Here is a 21,036-nt window from a genome sequence, read left to right as displayed (position 1 = left end):
TCCCATCCCAACTTGTACTGAATAGCTCTTTAAAAAGAGCTGATTGCCAGCTCGCTGGCAGCTCATCGTGGAACCAGAGATAGCTCTGAAGCAAGATATCATTAGACGTGAGAACAAACTGACAGAAATGATGAATGTTTGTAGGTGTGTGTGTGTCTGCATTTTTATTTGCACAAGTGAGGTACTTTTGCAGATTGTCCTGCTGTGAGAAACAGACACTGCAGAGCGAACACTTGAGCACTGAGTGAAACTTTTTGGATTGACAGTCTTCTCTGAGGCCATGGCAGCATAGTTTAGATTGTAAACACGGGCTTAAAGGGACTATTATCATTGCCTGGCTACCAAACGACACATCCGCTTTATTTTAATATGATGTGATGTGATGCAACATGGTATGATATGCCATGCAGTGCTACGTTATGATGTGATGTGATGTGACTTAGAAGTCGTGAATCTGCTCTTTGTTTTGAGGTGATGATGGTAATGATGATGATGATGATGATGATGATACAGTGTTTCAGTATAATTTTGGTGATTGGTCATATAGGTACACAGCTGATCAAGTGGGGGGGGGGGGGGGGGGGAATTACTGTTTTGCACATGGAAACTGGGTGTGGTAGGAAAACAGAGATCCTTGCTTGTGGAAAAGAAGAGCCATGTGTGAAAAATGAGATTAGTCGATTTAACGTCGACTATAAATGAGAATTAAAGTGACTTTAAAAACTATAATGTCTATAAGATAATATGCATTTTGTTAATATACAAAAATGGTGCATGATGATTTTTTTTACTCTCTCAAAACGCAATAGTGCGTGTAAGCTCCACTAACATAATGTGACGATGTGATAAAATGTGTGTACACCCGTGTGATGAAAAATGTAGAGATCACACCCGAGAGAGAGAGAGAGAGAGAGAGAGACGAAGAGAGAGAGACGAACAGAGAGAGAGAGAGAGAGAGAGAGCATCTCGCAAACCCCCACATTGCTTGTGTGTCGTGAACATTTTTGGAGCCTCTGGGAAAAAAAGGAGGAAAAAAAAAAAAGAAAAGTCGGACTCTGAACTGACAAAAATGATGCTGAGGGAGAGCCAAGAGGCGGCTTCTTCATCGAGCGTTTGAAATGTCTGCTGCAGCTGATTTTTGGGCCACTATGCCGGCATTTTTTTCAAATCCGTGCACCGTGAGATTTGGTCGAATAACAGGAGACCTGCACATTTGCCGCCGCTGCCGGTATGTGAACGACATCACACACTGAAGGTAATACATATATTTAAAAAAAAAAAAAAACCAACCCGGCTCTGTGTTTGCTCTTGAATTTGTTGCGGAATCTTTTTTTTCTTCTATATCTCTCTGTGTGTATCTTGCATCAATTTGATGCTGCGTGAGGCTGCTGGGCGATGATGCATCGGTGGGGTTTGACTGTGTGAATTCGCATCCTATCAAGTCTATTTCCCCACCCCCCCCACACCCCCCTGCTTGGAGCTCGGCAATGTAAATTCGAGCAATTGAGCCAGTTTTTCTTGCTGACCCACCTTGCGACAAAATAATTTAAAAAAGAAAAAAAAAAAAGAAAAGAAAAATCATGCCTTATTTCGACGCGAGGTGCGAGGATGCCTGTAGCTGTGATTGTGTCATTGCTGCGGCACACTCCGGAGCTCCTCGGCTCAAGTCCGACACAACTAACCTCAGCTGAAGAGAAGAAGACAGCAAGCTGGCAAGTGCTTTACCACCCAACATAAAGCCATACGAACCTGTGCATGTAGCCTATATGTGCGAAAAGGCCGAGCGACTGACACTCTCCAGTGAAGCATCTATCCCACTATAGGTTCTGGGGCTTCCCAAGAACTGCCACAACCCTCAAAATCCGTCTGAGGACTGCTGTGAGCTTACAAGCTTCCTGATGATTTTTGGAGGGCAGCCCTGATGCATATTGTGAGTGTGAAAACTCTAAGAGTCTTTTGCCAGGTTTGCATCACCAGACAGGAGACGGAGCAGACGGTAACTCTGTGTGTGACATGTTAGAGGCTGGACTCTCGCCCGCTCCCTCCAACCCACAGCCAAAATCTCTGACCTGCCCTGTCTGAGCCCTTTGTATGAGCATCACTGCTTTGCCACAACAGCACAACGGAGAAACGGTGTCAAGCAGTACCAACAAATTTGCAGACATTACTGTGTGACTTCTTCAAAAGATTTGCCTCCCTCCCCTCCCCTCCCCTCAACTCTCAAAATAAGAGGCACCGGAAACCAGGGTCAGGATGCAGGTGTCCTTCGCCTGCACTGAGCACAACCTCAAGAGTCGCAGTGAGGACCGACTTTGTGGCCTTCGCACCGCTCCACCTCCTGGTGGGAGCAGTGGAGGAGTAGGGGGCGGCGGTGGAGGAGGAGGTGGTGGTGGCGGTAGTGGAGGAGGAGGCAGCGGAGGAGGTGGAGGAGGAGGTAGCGGACAAGGGAGTAATGGCAACTACATCTCCCAAGGCTCAGTCAAGACCAGGGAGGGGCCCGGGTCCCGGCAGACTCCACAGGGCCATGCCCACATGAAGGAGGCCATCGGGCGCCACACCAGTATGAAGTACAGGTGAGTACGGGCCCGATGAGGACATGAGGAGCTGGAGATTCAGGTGGTGGAGGGTTAATTCACATCAGATGGGTCTGACTCAGAAATTGGTGTTGATTATCAAGGCCTTTTGACCTCCAGATTATCTCTCAGGGACTAGATTATCATGATGAGCATCAGTGGCAAATCCTCCACCAGAAACAAGGTGGCAGGTGATTTGATCGGGGGGGCTTTTCTCATCATGAGGCTCTACCGGCCCGGGCGTTCTTTATTTATATTTGTGTCAATCTCTTTGTTGAGATGTGAGGTGAATTTAAGGTTAGCTTGAATCATCACCTACGTGCATTCTATAATGCACTGTGCAGACTGCCTCCAAATCCATTAGCAAAGATGAAAGCACCTCAGTGAGTGCACATACAGCGGTGATTTTACTGACATTATAAAAAAAATGTGACATTTACTCCTAAAAACGCTTACTCTGATGGATGTAAAAATGCTTATATAATCCATAGCAAACAGCCATAATGTTATCACAGTATGACAGACAGTATGCATATAGGAGCATTTGCCATAGGATTATGTGTTTCATGCAGAATTTGCCCTCCTGGCCTCTTGATTAATAAAATAACAGCTTTCTTAAAATCACCCCAGGACACAGGGCTTTAAAAGCATTTACACATACAGTATACAGTGATGTGGAACAATCTGTTTATTGCCAGCGTGTGAACATTGATTGTAACATTGATTGTAACGTAACTTAAAAAATGGAATTGTTAAAGCTGGCTAGCAAGCTAATGCTGACGTGTCACATAAATGCATCCAATGTATCATGCAACAAGGATGGATTACTTCAGTGTCACTAGCCTATATTGTGCGAGCTAGCAAGCCGATAATGATATTACGCTTTATAAATCCTGTTTCAAATTAAACGTAACATTACTTTGTCTTAGCTCTGTCCCAGCACTGGAGAGTCAGATATAGTCTGTAGTCTCAAATATAGTCTATAATAAAACTAAAATGAAGGTTTAACTTTAGTCACCTCATCTATGAACATGGTGCCAGTTAATCACATTAAAGTCTCGTGTATGTCACGCCACACCAGCCTACTGAGTGCGAGCATGCGTGCAAGTTTGAGAATCAGGACACTGATTGCAGTTCACTTAATGGCCACTGATGTTCTTGTTAACAAGGGTTTTCTCAATGTTGCATATAGTACCTTTAATTTTCATACAGTAGTGTTGCAGCAGAGTATCTAATGCACCAGAAACCATTATTGCAAACGGCAGGTCCGAGCCACAATGTAGGAAAAAAAACACAGACCAGATAAACAGCGAGAAAAGACTGTAATTTTATGTTTTTCTGTGTTTTTCTTCTTCATTTTTCTTGGCACGGAATCAGTTCGCCTTGATGGATTAGGGGTTCAGCTTGACAAGGGCAGCTGTTCACGCAGCCTCAACTCACACAGGGTTTCTCAAAGCAGTGAAAAATAATGTATACTTTTATACGTATGCATGTAAAACACACAGCGTGCATTTAACATTATACCATCCACAATCTATAAGACCTTAGCCTCATGCCATCTGTTTCCTTCGTTTCCACTGTAAAAATCAGTATCTAGGAGGAGAGTTTTAATGACCTGTTTTCCTGTTAATCAGGTTGATTGAATTGCTGCCATTCTCTTCAGTCAATTTAGTTTTCATTAAATGGGATGTTTAAAAAGGGAATGAGGCACAAGATGAAACCCGGATATCTCCGCTACTGTTCCTCTCTTCCTTCAGAATTGCACACTTACTTCTGATTGAGTTGGATTATTCTGGTTGTTCTGCTGTCTCTGGAAAAGTGTCACTAATAGAGAGTGCAGCAGCACAATAAGTCTATATAGCATATGGCCAGCTCCAGTTGCCAGTGGCAACACCCCAGGCATTGCCTTTAGTTTTTGTCTGTCTTATTTCCTAATCAGCCAGCACTGCTGTCGCTTATCAGTCCCTTCTGCAACTGAGTCTGCTCAAAGCCCCACCACCCGGTCACAGAGTCTGTCCGTGGCAGCACAGTGGTCACACATTCTCCATTTTACGCTGTTGTCACAATCAGACCGAGGTCGGGAGGAAACAGGAACGTATATAAAATATATCCACAGTGAGTCTGTGTATCTGCACAGAGAGTAAATGTTGGAGATTTCTTGACATGACACTGATCGAAGCCAAACGAATACCATAGCAGCGCAGAAGTGAACAGTTTCAAGTAAATTTGATCTCATCTGTATTCCATTTTCCAGATGGAACTCATCGCTACCTCTATTTGCCCTGTTTGACTGCATGTTTTCGAATCCCCCCTGCTATCTCATTAACCTGAGTATTCATCACTCACCGGCAGGTCACAGACAATGGCACCTGCTGCTAGTTATCACTCCCGTGAGCCCCTGTTGTTACCCCCCTGCCCCAATTCTCTCTGTTTGAATCTCTCTCTCTCTCTCTCTCTCTCTCTCTCTCCTTTCTTTGATCCAAATTTCTCAATTTCTAACTCATTTTCCTTAAAATACTGCTCTGAATACTGTTGCAGTGCACTGCACCATTCTCTGTTTGTTAAGCTGAACAGGTGTGTGTGTGTATGTGTGTGTGTGTGTGTGTGTATGTGTGTTTTTTTTGAGATAAGAAGAAAGGTGGTGAAACGGTGCATTAAACTTTAATGCAGCAACAGAGAATGCCTATTGTCAGGGATATTTTGCCACAACCGTTAAAGTTATTTATGTGAATAATAGAAAACCTGCTTCATTTCTTCAAGACAAACTGCTTAGTAATCACTGAATAAATTCCTCAAACCTAGATAAGCACATGATCACACCCAAATGAACAATTAATGTTCATATCATTATGATCGATATCTTAAAATCTTTTGATGTTTTGAGAACAGCAGTGATTGTATGTTTTTTTTGAGGGGGGGGTAAGTTGGGGTGGCAAAGTTCTGTCACTCAGCAAATTGGCAGTTTCTATGGTAACAAGGCCCCTCTCTGTTCGCCAACTGCAACCCGGTAAGCAGGTCATTTCAGCGTAGATTTATCTGCCACTGTTGTGGACATTTCTCATGGATTTTTATACGTTAATGTTTGCAGGGTGTGTTGTGTCGGTGGCAGGCAGCTGGCTGCAACTGTCTTAATTCATAAGTGAGAGGAGGAAAGAAAGCCATATTTACATAAGATGTTTGACACTATAACACACAGGAGGAAAAAAAAAAGGCCAGTACTGTCAAAGAGCTAAACATTGTTTAACAAAATGTATGTTCTCAGGCTGTAAAACAACTTCCTGGACAGAGGGCAGAGACAGAAACACAGCTTATAATTTGTCAAAGGAATAGCTGTGGGAAATAAGCTCATTCCTCTGCTTGCCAAGACTGAGATGATAAGATCAGTGCCACGCCTAGATGTGAGAGTGGTATCAATCTTCTCATCTAACTCTTAATGTCGAATGCCTCTAACAGCCAAGTGGCCCAAGTTAGAACAAAAGGTCTCCTCTAATCTTGCCACAGAAGTCCCCCTTTAGAGTAAAAGCAAAGCCTCCATTCTTGTGACTGAGCCAAGCAAACAAACAAAAGTTAACCCTATAAAGCCATTTGAATCATATTTGATACAAGGGTTTCTGAGACCTCTATTTTATCAAAATGATCAATACTTTCCGTAAAAACCTGTTGTATACGACCTGATACATACAGTCTGCCATCAGAGTGAACCACTTTTGTTGGCATTGAACCTGAACTGGAGACCAAGGCTTATGAGTATTTGCATTTATATCAGGAGTTGAAGTGTCCTGACATTCAACTATGCAGAGAGGTTCTGTTCTCTAACAGAGGACACTCGAACAGTGAGCTCTGAAAGCCTGAACCCTCAGCAACTGATGAAGTAATGGTCGAGTCATTGGTACTGATGAACAACCCTGTCACGTTTTACAGATATATTGTGGTCATTTAGTGCTATGAGACAGTGATCCAGCCTCAGTCTTATTACTCTCACAGTATGCCCATTTTTATAGTTCCCTCTTATACACACACACACACACACACACACACTTCACAGCCTCGGTTTGTTAATTCAGTCCAAGACTATTTACTTTAAGTAATGTGGTTTTGCAATTGCCTCAGACATAAAACTCTGAAAAGCTGTGGAAAAAACTATTCTCACTTTTATAAAAACCCTATGGAGACCTTATGTATTTAACTTGTCATGAATCCTAAACTGTGATAAACTATGCATTTCACAGAGTGGAGTCATCAGGAGTAATAATTAAAGGATAATGAAGTAACTTGGCCTCATATTGTTATCATGATTAATAATCATTGGAAACAAATGGTTTGGGTAGCAGGGAAGAGAAGACGACAGCATGCTGCGGCAACCATAATCTAGAGTTACCAGTCGACCGAACAGATTAGTGGCGTCACTTTGAGGTCCTGCATCAAGTTTTAGACAAATTCAAGCTGTATCTTCACTTTTCAGATTTCAGTCTGGCTCATAATCAAAATAAAATCCAAACTATGATCTGTTTTTGGCTGCTAAACTGCAAAAATCTGGCTGCTTGTTTCATCTGCCACCTACTAATATATATTAATGGGTTACTGAATGTTATAATTCAAAATAATGAAACCAAACAGATAGAGATAAATATCCACACCACATCAACCACCAAAAAGATTTTAAGACTTGTACACAGAAAAATGAATAAAGCTGATAACTTGATCGTGGTGAAATGTGAAGTGACTGCTGGGTCAGTGTTGCTTGATGAGGCCTACATTTGTCAATATTTGCCTGTGGACGGATGTGATGGCAGCAGCAATCTGCAGGCTCATGCTGAACTGTGAGCATCATAATCAGGGCCAGAAAAATCCACATCACGTCCTCTGAACAGGCCGTCTAGTCAAAGTCAATGTCTGATATTGTCTGCTGGCAAAGACAAAGTCATCATTGCGTGTCATTACGTAAGAGCAGAAGCACAGACTAATGAAAAAGTGTCTCCACAGGTCCTGGACAAATCTTAGAAAGTATTCAGACATATGAAATAAATTTAAGCTCTTTACATATATTAAGTGTTTTAAGAGGACTAAGTTTTTCTACTCGACTATTAGATATACTATGATGTTTTTTTTTTTATTTATAATTTATTTTAATTTATTTTGGTGTGATATAAAATAAGATGATGGTTTACATAATTACATAATGAGAAAAATAACAAAAGTTGCATTGTTTCAGTGAATGGCTTTGTAATCACATTTGGACTACGTATTTGCATTTAGAAATAATGCCACAGAAAAAAAAAGAGAAATTAGGTTTATGATGATCATGTTTTTGACAGCTTTTGTTTATTGTGGGTGTTGGGACATTCTGATCAATTCCAGGTGACTTTAAAAAGTCAAGCAGTCACATTTTAGCTCTGTAAACTGTACAAGTAATTTCACCATTTCAGCAAACTTCAAAATAGCTAATTTGAGATGTTTTAAATGACAAGAAACAAAAACCAAAACCAGGCAAACTGAGGCACAGCGAGATGCCTCATAGACACACCTTGGCGACGGCATTTAATCATTTTAAATTCATTGAGCTGTCAAGGTCTATATTTCTGAGGCAACAAAGACGGAAACTGACATATCATTCTAATATTCATCTTCATCCCCGTCTCAGCAGACATAAAACAGGCTGGCAGGCAGCAGCACAGTTCAGTGACCTTTTCAAACACTGAATTTCATTAATAAACTCCTTTTGAACACAGTGAAATGACTGAAAATTCAAAGTTTTTAGGCATTTTTCTTTGTATTGTTTCACCCTCAAGTCACATTTAACGCCCAGCTCCCCTTCAAAAACATAATCCGTGCCAGTGAAAGTCCTGCATGTGTCCTTGTACTGTCCTATGTGTTTTGCTGAACAGCGTTAACATAAACTTTACAGCCAGCCAAACTCCTTTTCAAGAGGCAGGAAACGAGCGTACTCCTTTATTTACTTGAACACCAACATTGAATCGGAGTAAAACTAGAAGTGAAAAGAGAAAACTGAGAAGAAACATTCAATAAACCGGCATATTTAGCGTTTAGCGCTCATATGACTAACGCGTAACGTCACGTTCATTCATTCATTCATCGATAAACCCAAACGTCACAAAAGTTATCAAACTCATTGCATTTAACTTATTAATACATAGGAAACCACAATGCACTCACAGTCAGTGCTTTCTGAGGAATAAGCCCGACAGCGGCTACAATGTCAACAAACACATCTTACAGGGATACAAGGGGGTTTATTTGTCAATTACACAGAAATACTAATGTATGACATGACAGCGAAATAGCATTTGGACTACTGAGTCAACGTCCCCTGAAACGCAAGAGCAGCCTAAAAAGTCCCAATGAAGTCCTTATTAGACTACCGGCAACTTAATAATTATTAGTATGTAAATGAGCATTAAGCGACAACCTAATGCTATAAACACAGCCACAAAAACCAAGTTAGCTAGCTAACATACCTTTGACGAAGTGGTCACTGCAGACACGGGCATTAGCAGGCTGCTCCTCCCGACCGCAGACGTAGGTTTAAGATCCATCTTTTACGGCGTCCTGTAAGGTTTTTATATTTCTCACCTTTGTGGGTGACTACTTTTGGTACCCGATAATAGCTTTTTTTTCTTTTTCTGTATTGGAACGATTTGAGCGCCGGTAAACTACACAAAACATAGGCATTTTTCCACACGGTAGATTCTCAGTCAGGTAACGGCTGAAACACTTTCTGCCCTCCATCTGAATTTGGCGCCCTCGCGCCGCTGCGTCGTGACGTCTCGTGAAACCCACCTATTGTTGGCTTAAAACTTTATGCTTTTAGGCTAGCATTTCCTGTTCGGGTCCGCCGAAGAACAGCTACTTCCTTTACTTGACGTGTCAAAATAAAAGCCTCACTGTTTACATTACAAAACTCTAATATAGCAGAAAAAAACTCTTTATGAACCTGTAAACACACATTTTTTTCTCTTTCTATTTTTCTACAAACTCAAATTATGCACAAAACTATTTTTGGGCAACACAGTCCTCATGTCCAGTCCTAGAACTATGAATAGAAAAACAGACAATTCTAAAACAACTTTAATATAATCTGGTATAATCTATTAGCTGTGACACTTCATTACTGGCATTTTCATTTAATAGGAGAGTCACGGCCAATAATAAAGTGTCAGGAGCTGATACGTAACATTGGAGGAGAGCAGCTGAGTTTGTGTGTCTGTATGCGTGAGCGAGTCTGTTCTTTTTTTTTTTTCTCCATTTGCTCTGCTCACAGCATGTGTATTTTATAATTAGGACAGACCTAGTTTCCTAACTGTTTTAATATAACTGAATTAAAAACATAATGTAACATGAAGAGTCTGCTGTTTAGCCCAATTCATTAATAATAGCTGAAGCACGAATTAGTTCACTGTCAGAATTACACTGGGTTCTTGTACCACAGATGTAAAGAGCAGGTTCAGACAAAAAAGAAAAATCTCACTTATCTCTCGAGCCATGCTGAGAGTTTTGGTTTATTTGTCCAGCTCTTGATATCTGTGTCTAACATTTGTGCATCTACCTTAAGGAAATGGAGATGAAACTACTGTCTAACCAAAAAATAGTCCCTTTAAAAACTAACAGGTTTATGGATTATCCTGAGTAAAGAGGACTATGACTGTAGAAAAAAACATCTGTGTTTTTTAAAGGTGGAATTTATCAGTGCTTTGAGCACCACAAATAAAAATATATTCACCCTTTTACTGAGGTGAGAGCAGAAATCTCTGCATGGCTAAATACACGAGAGAACAGTTCTGTGTAATTTGGATGAACTGACCCTTTAAAACCCTGAAACAGACTATACAGCATTATTAAAAGAGAACAGACAGTCCACAGTCTTCCCACAGTTTCTGCTGGGAAATGCATGTATAAGCACACACACACACACACACACACACACACACATACACTGACGTGAGTGTTATTAATATCTAGGTGTGCTTCCCTCTGGAGAAGAGCCTGCTCAGCATGTGTGTGGCATTTTATGACAACTGCAGGAAAAAAAACACCATCATTTGCACCTAACCATCTGTATAGAGTGTCTTCCTCCTGTCTCAGGTGAAAACTAACTGTAAATGTCAGCACGGGTTAAAATGCTGACTACACCATGACAGGGCACCTGTGTGTCTCCTTTCTCTCCTCCATTAATAATGTATGGAACAGCCAAGTCCCTGTAATCACTTTGTTTGGAGTTCATGATTTATGGTCAGCGGGGGGAAAAAAATAGACAAGAAAACATGGGAGGCCCTGCTTAGAAAGGCTGCAGAAAAGCATGAGTGTTTGTGTGTGCCCTGCTCATGAGTGCAGCCATGCGTGTCTGTATGCAGATCTGTGCCTGTGTTCCAGTGTAATTCCCATCAAGCGTGAATATCCACGTGAAAGCACAGACCTGCCCTACTGACGCTCGCATAGTATAGATCTGGCCAGTTTTTGCGTAACGCCGGCCAAATCCATGTCAGGGGAAATATAGACCGAGTGTACATGCATGCATGTGTGTGTGTGTATGTGTGTGTGTGTGTGTGTGTGTGTGTGTGTGTGTGTGAGAGAGAGAGAGAGAGAGAGAGAGAGAGAGAGAGAGAGAGAGAGAGAGAGAGAGACTGTTATGAGGGAGATAGTTAGAGGAAAGAGAGAGAATGTGTCTCTTCAGACTCACTGATAGTAATTTAGCAGACTGCAGCACTGCAGAGAGCGGTGGAGTTTAGAGCAGGGAGGGGGCGGCCAGTTGTCACACACCGAAACAATGACATCCTCCATTGCCCAGAAATAATAATAATAATAATAATAATAATAATAATAATAATAAAAACAGTATTTTATATGGAACGGGAATCATGGAATTCACTCACTAATGCACACTGGTTTCTCATTTGCTCCCGTCTTGATGCGCTTAGAGACGATGTGTGAACCAAACATGTTAGTCTGGCGGCTTTATTTTCCATCTTTAAAAAAACATATTGAATAGAAGGACACTGAAACAGAAGGAGCATGCATTTGTGTAACAGTCGTAGATGCTGCTGGATGCTTGACATTCTCCTAATGCTGACTCATGTTCCGTATTTGCCACACATAACCTCTTTGTTTTTCATCATGGCACGAATTTAAAAGGGGAAACATCGAAAGAAGGTGGACTCTTGTGTGACTAAGGTGGTAAACACAGTTGCAACTAGGCTTTATTAATGTAATTATTTCACATTTAGTACCAGTACCAGACCAAAATAATAAGCTTTTCATACTAGCCCATGATTCTAAAGACATAAAAATAGCTTTCCATAACCCCACAAAAAACATCAAGTCTGAATATGAATATAATGTTTTTTAAAGTTCAGATAATATTCACCTTTCAAAATAAGGGTCATGTCGCTTATATACTCTCAGCATGAAGATACAGTAGCTATGTAAGAAATGCTGAGATCTAAATGCTGCTATTTTTAATGAATGTGTTTGAAGATGTTTTTTTTTACCAACAGGGTTTTTTTTTCTTTTTTTGGATGCTGTTATTGGTCCCACCTTGTCAAATGTTGCTAGGCAAAAATTTTCCTTTAACTTTCCCTGTGTGAAGTTGAGGCTAAATGGTATAATGTGATGGATGTCACAAAAATGCCAGTAAAGGAGAACAAAAAAATGACAAAAAAATTTAAATAACTGATTTGAAAAAAAAAAAGCTTTAGAAAAAAAATCTGTGAAGTGTGTTTTCTCCCATGTGCCTCATTTATATTTATTCCCAGTGTTCAAAGTGACTGTCAGTGTTTGAGAACAGGCAGAGTTGTCATTGGTTGACAAACGGTGAACAAGAGCCAGATTACCATACAAGGAATCAACCGCATCAAACCCCTCTAACATTTTTTTCCCTTTATATAGCATCTCTGACCTTCCACCTGTTCTGCTATTTTGACAGAGTTTAAAGAAACAACACAAACAATATGTGTTTCACACCCACATGTAGCGCACACATGAACACTGACGCCCCCGCAAAGCACACATACACACACACACACACACACACACACACACACAAAGAGGGACACAAGTGCTTACATATGCAGGATACTAAAAATAGCTTAAGGTCAGACATTAAAAATAGACCAGAGAAAATAAAAGCAGGACTCGTTCGACTGAGTGTAAATGCTCTGACAGTCTGTCTTTCTGCATTTGGCTATTTGTGGCGGACGCAGGCAGGCAGACAGGCAGAGAGGGGAGAGGCGCTGGAGATGAAAAGACAGCGAGCAGCGAGTTGCACTGCAGTTCTGCTGCCTCTCCAGCTGGCTCCCCGGCTAATTAGAATGGGGGAGAGCGCGCATGGAGGAGGAGAGCAAGCATGAAGCCCACATCATTTTCAGCTGTACATGCTCCTGCGGTCAGAAATGCAGCTCTCTGCTTCTCCCTGCTCCTCGCCCTTCAAAATTCAGCTGTCTGGATAATCAGATGTGGCATGTTGGGTAATGGACTCCTCTTTAGCTTATGGAACATTTTGGGCCATTTACCGTACACACCAGAGATGATTTTGCCTGGACTCTATCTGAGCTGAGCTCTCTTGCCTCCAGCTGTCTCACCGACCCAGTGTAATACACTGTACTGTTAACATATGAAGGATAAAAGGTCAATTGTTCAGAAATAATTAGACACAGGCAGTAATTTAACCACAAGCAAGAAAGACTTTAACTCAGTGGTGGTGGAGGAAGTAGTCACAACCAGGAACACAAAGGAAATAAGTTGTGTTAACATTGTGTTTTTATTTTGTGTCACGCTTTAGTTTTATTCTGTGTACTTTAATATAATTCTTTTTTTTTTCATGCCTGTTTTTTAATTTTGTATTTTTGTATTTTTAGTTTTGTATATACTTGTACTTCATGCTTTATGAAAGAACAAAAGTGTACCTTACACAAAAGTGTAAAAGTACCTCTATCAGAATATATAAATACTGTAATTCATCAATACATGTACAAACTACAGTATTAAAATATTATCAGCAAAATGTGCTCAAGCATCAAAAATAAAAGTACTAATGCTAAGTGCTAAGTGTTTTCTCATTATATACAGTGTATTATTACATTATTTGATAAATATAAATCTAGTGGAGCAAAAGTACTATATTTTACTGTGAAATGTAGCGTAGCAGAAGAAAGAAATGGAGAAAATATAGTCAAGTACAAACACCTCAAAACTGTACTTACTGCACGGTAGTTATTTTCCATCGCTGCATAGTAGAACTGGAGATCAGGTATTTTGCTCTTTGCTTGACACTCACACACGTCAGTGTCCAGTAAGACAGGTTCTCACCTAAGACAAATATGTTTGTGCACAAACATATCCTAAATGTCCACATATCATAAGCTTATTCTTCCGTTTTTTGTTTTTTTTTCCACAGGAACCTGGGGAAGTCAGGCCTACGCGTTTCCTGCCTCGGGTTAGGTGAGTAGGTTTGAAAAGGCAGGAAAAGACTCATCACTGTTTCAACCCTTCAAACAAAACAAACGTCTCTGTCTCTCCTGTCGTTCAGGCACATGGGTGACATTTGGATCACAGATCTCTGATGAGGTGAGAGCTCTGTTTCCTCTCTGTATGAGAAGTCGATTCCCAAACACCTTCGCTCGAATTCCTTTTGTGGCGAACAGTGGGCACTGTGAACGCAAGTCTCAGCGTTTTCAATTATAGAAATGTTTCAAAGTCCCACAGACCTTGAAACTATAGCAGCTTGGTGAGATATTGTCTGTATCTCTACTGTATTATCCCGCCTGCATAGTGCCCTTCACGGACGACCTCTGGGTAATTGGAATTTATCCGTCGTCTCCCTCTCTCAGTCTCAATTTTTGTGTTCCCTCAGATGGCTGAGAACCTGATGACCATAGCTTATGAGAACGGAGTGAACCTTTTTGACACGGCAGAGGTGTACGCCTCTGGAAGGTCAGACTTCACTTTCTCCTCCGAGCACCAATTTTCCTCTTGCTGAATGTTTTTATATAAGTACTTTTATGTGCTCCTCTTGGTTTCCTGTATGCTTTAATATTGTTATGCAGTGATGTGAATGATGTGTTTGTCCACAGAGCGGAAATCACTCTAGGAAACATTATCAAGAAGAAAGGATGGAGGTAATATTACTCTTTTTTTCAAACTGACTCACATGCATGTGAAAAGCTTTCTAACTCTTTTAGAACATTAATATATTTTTTGAAATTTTAATAATCCCCAATAATCCCTTGCTTTTCTGAAATGCACTGCACTTCCACATGTTTTTATTACTGTTGGAACAGATGCACTATTAAATTCTCTCAAGGGAAATTCATATTTTTTAGACAAATGAGGAGCTTTAGCCTCAGGCAGACTATAAAAGGATAAAAATGTAACCATGTGAAGATAAACTCCTAGTTCACAGTACTGCCAAAACACTTATTTGTGTAGGAAATCTTTGAGATATTTTTATTCTGGAGAAAAATATACCATAGAGTTTGATACAAATCAAACTTTAAGGTATTTTGTAGCCTGGCAGTACCAGAAACAAAACATTACTGGTATAAATGTATTTTTACATTACACAGCCAAAGAAAAATGACACTGTAAACACTGTATTTGAAGTAGAAATAAGGACATAGAAAAAAGATTTTCCCACTCAAATTCTGTTTTCCTATTGAGCTGCTAACACTCTTGTGTCCTTGCCAGGCGTTCAAGTTTTGTCATCACAACAAAAATCTACTGGGGAGGCCAGTAAGTATAACACTAAAAGACTATATACTACATTATACTGTTTTTTCTTTCCATTCAAAAATCCTTGTTTGCTTTTATAAATTCGATAGAACATCAATAATGTGTATTTTCAACTCTTCACAGAGCAGAGACAGAGAGAGGACTCTCCAGAAAGCACATCATTGAAGGTGAAGTATCACTGATTTTTTTTAAATAATAAAAAAACAGGAATTGATTTATAAAGAATAATGACAAAATAATGTTCAGGGTTAGGTCCACACCCTGATATGTGAGTTTATCACTGAATACATCCAACAGTTATTCTACAGCTCAAATATAATCAGAAAGCAGTCAATTTAGAGCTGTGTATCATTACTGCATTTCTTTTTATTTGCTTGACATATGTTAAGAGATTAAGCAAAGTTCAGAAGTCAGTTTTATCAAAATGTGTAGTACTTTTATTGTAGATGGACTGTGTGCATTAGCTCAACCCCTAAGCAGGCCTGAGTTGCGATGAATCATTTGATGACCCCTTGATCTCTGAGTATAAGCACTGTTTGTCTCGCTCTGTTAAAGCCACTTGTCACAGTAAATACATCAACATGCTTTAAAATCAGAATCAAAAGTATGTTCCACTCCAGTAGCTTATATGGTTGCAAAGATATGTTAGTGGACTGTTTACTGGTAGGACATGAGGTGTGGAATTTTATCAACGGTAAGAATGATCCCATTGAAGAATGGACAAGCAGAGGACAAAAATACAGAGGGGTCATACGAGAGAATGTAGAGTTGAAGCTTCATTTTTGTTTTTTGTTTTTTTACAAGCCGTATGGCCTTGGAGAGACCATATACCAAAGAGTTGAATGGGTTGTTTGACCGTGCATAAGGAGTGAGCTACGTGCAGTTCTCAAGGTTTTGCAAGGCATGCAGGGACAGTGCTCGGACTTCATATAGAATGACACTTCTTTTGTGACTTCAACCTCTAAGTAAAAGATGCAGACAGATCCAGGTTTGGAAAGTTGGTAGACACTTTCCCAAAACTTTAAAATTTAAAAATATAGAGTAAAAATGTCAAAAACAGGAACCTCTTCCTGAAAAAATGTATTTTTTGGTCTCATCAAAGTGTTTAATTGTTGCGCAGATGCTGTATTAAGCCAGCTTTTAGTGAGGAGTGTGACTGTGTGAATGGCAATGTTGGTTGGTCGGTCCACCACTTGACTGAAATAACTCCAGACTGAAATATCTCAACAAATGTTGTATGGATCCCAGTGCAATATTATACAGATATTCATGGTCCCCAGAAGATGACTGTCCCATCAGCCTCAGCTGTACTTTGTGTTTATTACTAATTGCCATGTTAACACAATATAGATAAAGATGGTAAAGATGGTAAACATGATGAAGATTATAACAGCTACAACTTTGTATTGTCAACATCAACATTTTCATAGTGTGCCTGCTGACTTTAGCCAGTAGCTCAAAGAAACCTCTGTGCCTAAATGCAGCCTTTAGGAGCCGTTTGCATGGCTGTTGACTCTTTTTGATGATGATGACGTTTAATTATTGATCCTTTTTCGTGCCAGGTTTAAGAGGATCCTTATCAAGACTCCAGCTAGATTATGTGGACCTTGTTTTTGCCAACAGGAACGATGTCAACAGTCCGATGGAAGGTCAGTTACAGATGTTTGTACTCTTGCTTGCTGATATGCAGAGATCAAGAAGTGGTTATAGTGGAATGTGTTTTATGTGTGGAAAAGCTGCAGTCACTTGCCTTATATATTGTATACTGTGATTTGCAGAGATCGTACGGGCCATGACCTTTGTGATAAACCAGGGTATGGCCATGTACTGGGGAACCTCACGCTGGAGTGCCATGGAAATCATGGTGAATGCTCATCTCCATCCATTCTTTACAAATTTATTGCCGTCAGCTTAATGCACGAATGCTGGTCGGTAACTGTGGCATTTTGTTCTGTCTTGTTTGGCAACAGGAGGCGTACTCGGTGGCACGTCAGTTCAACCTGATACCACCTGTGTGTGAGCAGGCAGAGTATCACTATTTCCAGAGGGATAAAGTTGAGGTGCAGCTTCCTGAGCTCTACCACAAGATCGGTCGGACATCCACTGTCTCACAGCTCTATTCATCTTTTTTTCTTTTATTTTTTTTAATTGAAGGCTTGTCCTGTTTCATTCGAACATCTGCCCTTATTCAACTCTTTCAGGTGTTGGAGCAATGACCTGGTCTCCACTTGCTTGTGGATTAATCACAGGGAAGTACAGTGATGGTGTGCCAGAGTGCTCCAGAGCAGCAATGAAGGTCAGTTTGATTTGACTGATCCTCCTCTGGGATTTCTCTCACTGAAAACCAGTCTCTCCCTGATCAGCAAGGTACTGCAGTGTGAAAGCAGTATAGAAGTACTGCATGTTGCCTTATTAGTGCTTTTCTCCATTTTGCACCTTGTGAAGGGATACCAGTGGCTGAAGGAGCGAGTGAACAGTGAGGAGGGCCGCAGGCAGCTCGCTAAAATCAAGGAGCTCCATCTACTGGCAGACAGACTGGGCTGCACTGCTGCACAGTTAGCCATAGGTACAACATATGATACATATGATTATACAATGTACATTGCTCTTGTTGTGTAACTTGAAGCTAAGATTGAGCTGTTTTTCAGATTTGAATTTTTTTTTTTTCAAATCTTAAATGTGTTTGTGGTGCATCTATGGTCATAGAACTACTGATTCAAAATGTTTGTTCACTTATTTCAAACAAAAGTCAGATTTTATTTGTGTACTCCAATATTACAAAATTGCCTCTAGAGGCTTTACAATCAGTACAACACATGAAACCTCTGTCCATGTACCCTCGAATCTGATAAGAAAAAAAGTCCCCCCAAAAAACCCTCAGATGAAAGTGCTGTGATTTATTATTCACAGAGAAAGTCAGGCAGCAGATCTGAGCATGGTTAACATGATATAGTGCATCGCACAAAAGTTTCTTATGTGCCAATCTGCCGGTGCCACTACTTTACTCATGATCAAGGACATTATTAATTACATGCCTTTTTTTCCATCTTTGTGTTTATTCAGTAGAGTCTAGTTATTGTTTTGAAAGCATGGTTTGCCCATTGTGTATCTTTATTGTCTACTACAAAATGTACTGATTTGGGATCACTGTCACGATCAGCTGATGTTAGATCAGTATTCTTGTTCAAATATGTCCTGTAGATATAAATTTAAAACAGTCACTCCTGCAAATTTCTTTCAGTTAGATTTCTTTGGTTATCACTGATATCACTCAGCTTTAACTGAGTATGAGTTCCATTAATTTTCTTACTTTTTTTTTTTTAACAGCCTGGTGTCTGCGCAGTGAGGGAGTCAGCTCAGTACTTCTGGGAGTTTCTAATACAGACCAGCTACTTGAGAACTTGGGTGCCCTCCGGGTAAATTTTTTTTTTTTCTCTTTTTCCTCCCACATCAATAATTCTGCCTGACATACTGAGCTGCAGTTGTGTAAACCAATAGATACGCTGCTTTGACTGAAATACAAAGTGGCAAAACAAACAGATCACAGTTTTAACTGATTGCCGTCCTTCCCTCCTCCTTGCAGATTTTATCCCAAATGACCCCTCAAACCATTACCGAGATTGATGCCCTGCTGGGAAATAAGCCACACTCGAAGAAAGAGTCACGCGCCTGAAGATGCAAATCTGAGTGACAGATGATGTTTCAAGAAGATGAAGAAGACAATGACATTGGGAAACATCGCTTTTTGCTCTGCTGTATACTCAACAACTTGCATGTCCTCAGCAACATTATGCTTCCAGTATGTGCGCATATCCATTTTGCGCAGTACATTGTATCATGTATGAAAAAAAGAAAATCTTTCAATTGTGAAAAAAACAACAACAAAAAAACAAACAAACAAAAAACTCCCCCCAAAAAACAAAACAGGTCATATATTGCTCACTGCCGATTGTTCACAGATTAATTATTTCTAGAGGGGGAGGCTAAAACTGGCTGGAGGGACAAGTCTCTGCAATCCATAGAGACCAAGAGAGGTCGAAAGACACTCAAATAATTTGACTCTTGTTAGTTCTAAAATGAGACTTTATGAACGGTGCTTTCATTGGACATCTGAGTCTCCTCCTTTCGCAGCTGCCTGTTATTCTGTATGATGTTTAGTACCCAGCAGCCAGAGAGCCAAAGGTTAGTGCTCATGTGTCTAACCTAACATTTCCCATAGTGTGCATGTGACTGGTCTGCCACGCTCACTGCTTTACAGGGTTGGGAACAATGGATTACTTGTAGAGTCATTACAGTGATCTGACTGTTAAAAAAAAAAAAACTTAATCCAGTCTGGTATTACTTTAAAAAAAAAAGATCAGATCACATGCTTTAAAAAGTAGGCCAATTCATTCAATGCACAAGAACAAACCCATTTTACACAGTGAAATAATCTCACAAATTACTTGATCTAAATTTAAATGAAAGGACCGCATTGCAAATAATAACTGCTAGATTGGCTTTTACTTTAAAGTATTCTTTTTTAGGAACTAGGATTCATAATTGTCAATCAAGAATCAAAAGTGATCGAGAGTTTGAAAGTAACTTTCCCAACCCTGCTGCTTTATTGGCAGTCTTTTTGCCTCCTCTGTTTGTAAACTGTGCGCATGTCCCTTTAAGAAAGAATAGCCCTAACAGGGTGTAAATGTGGCATGGCTTTTATGGCTTATGTAGATTTGCAGTGCCCTTGTAAGCCATTTTTTTTTTTTTACTATCAATGGTCTGGCAGTTTGATCCAGGATCTGCGCTGGTGGGCACTTTTGCTTTAAAGACTCTGCATTCTGCAGACACAGCTGTGTGTCCATCTGACATATAATAATCTTTGTATTGTCCTAAACTGTATCAAAAGACATCGCTTTGTCAACGATGCCATTCTTGTGAAGAGCATCATTGTTCCTAAATCAGAGGTTTGAGACAGTTGGACTATACGGAAAGGTCACTGAGCGTCTGACACAAAGATCTGGACACACTGTGGTGAACTAGTAGTTTTTAAATGATAGGACATAAATGATACGTCGGAGTTTATCAAAAGTGATATTACTCTTGCCACAGGTCACTTGGGGTAAGATTAAGCAAATGTAACTTTTTCTTTCTTTTTTTTTGTGGAAGCCTAAAAATATAGCTTCTCTGCTAATTTCTCTGGGAGTTCTCTCTCTCTCTCTCTCTCTGTATTATTTGTTCCTTTGATTCTTGCACACACGCACAACTCATTTTCGTACTGTGCATCCTATGTCTTTACCCTTTAGTTTTGTGTTGATTTCAGTACTTTGTAATGTGAGGGGGTATTTGTTCCTTTTGTGATTTCCCATGAAAACAGCACTAATCTCCAGGACGGGGTGTGTTTTGATACATGAAATTGTTTTAGCTGGCACAGGGTTACAGTGTACTGTAAATAGGCTTATCTGTTTGGCAGTGAGATAAGAGATAAAGGTTAAATTCATGAATGAAGGAATTCCTGAAGGAGCAGCTGAAAGGTTGCTCCCCTCTGTGACTCTGTGATGATGTACAGTTGGACTGAGTGTAGCTTCCAGTGTACATAGATACTTCAATCAAACCTTGAAAATGTAACTTTGCCTGCATAACTTATATTTTACTGTCTTGCAAACAAAGAGAAACCAAAAGAGAGAAGAGACAACTCATACTGAATGTATCATGTCTGTTGCTCAAACCTGTCTAACCTAAA

General features: G+C 40.2%; 1 protein-coding gene across 2 annotated transcripts; it reads left to right on the top strand.

Annotated features, from left to right (window-relative positions):
• The first annotated feature begins 1,070 nt into the window (after window positions 1-1,070).
• On the top strand, window positions 1,071-19,707 carry LOC121191083 (voltage-gated potassium channel subunit beta-3-like). 2 transcript variants are annotated; one of them, XM_041052154.1, is made up of 14 exons: window positions 1,071-1,255; window positions 13,981-14,024; window positions 14,113-14,150; window positions 14,437-14,516; window positions 14,657-14,701; window positions 15,270-15,314; window positions 15,438-15,481; window positions 16,877-16,963; window positions 17,093-17,178; window positions 17,285-17,405; window positions 17,516-17,610; window positions 17,760-17,880; window positions 18,642-18,730; window positions 18,898-19,707. In XM_041052154.1, exons 4-14 carry the CDS (start codon window positions 14,437-14,439, stop codon window positions 18,985-18,987), a joined length of 903 nt encoding a protein of 300 aa, XP_040908088.1. In that variant the 5' UTR covers window positions 1,071-1,255; window positions 13,981-14,024; window positions 14,113-14,150; the 3' UTR covers window positions 18,988-19,707. The 2 variants fall into 2 exon arrangements, with proteins under 2 accessions (XP_040908088.1, XP_040908087.1); XM_041052153.1 differs by having other exon boundaries at window positions 1,071-2,573.
• The last annotated feature ends 1,329 nt before the right edge of the window (window positions 19,708-21,036 follow it).

This window comes from Toxotes jaculatrix, chromosome 12 (assembly GCF_017976425.1).
Source record: "Toxotes jaculatrix isolate fToxJac2 chromosome 12, fToxJac2.pri, whole genome shotgun sequence".
Classification (NCBI taxonomy): Eukaryota; Metazoa; Chordata; class Actinopteri; family Toxotidae; genus Toxotes; species Toxotes jaculatrix.
Note: the sequence above shows the minus strand (reverse complement) of the source record. Positions and strands in the feature narration are given on the sequence as shown.

Coding starts and splice junctions, on each gene's coding strand:
- LOC121191083 (XM_041052153.1), top strand. CDS start 2,254: ATGCAGGTGTCCTTCGCCTGCACTGAGCACAACCTCAAGAGTCGCAGT. Junction 17,179..17,284: donor GGAGTGCCATGGAAATCATG/GTGAATGCTCAT, acceptor GTTTGGCAACAG/GAGGCGTACTCGGTGGCACG. Junction 18,731..18,897: donor AGAACTTGGGTGCCCTCCGG/GTAAATTTTTTT, acceptor TCCTCCTTGCAG/ATTTTATCCCAAATGACCCC.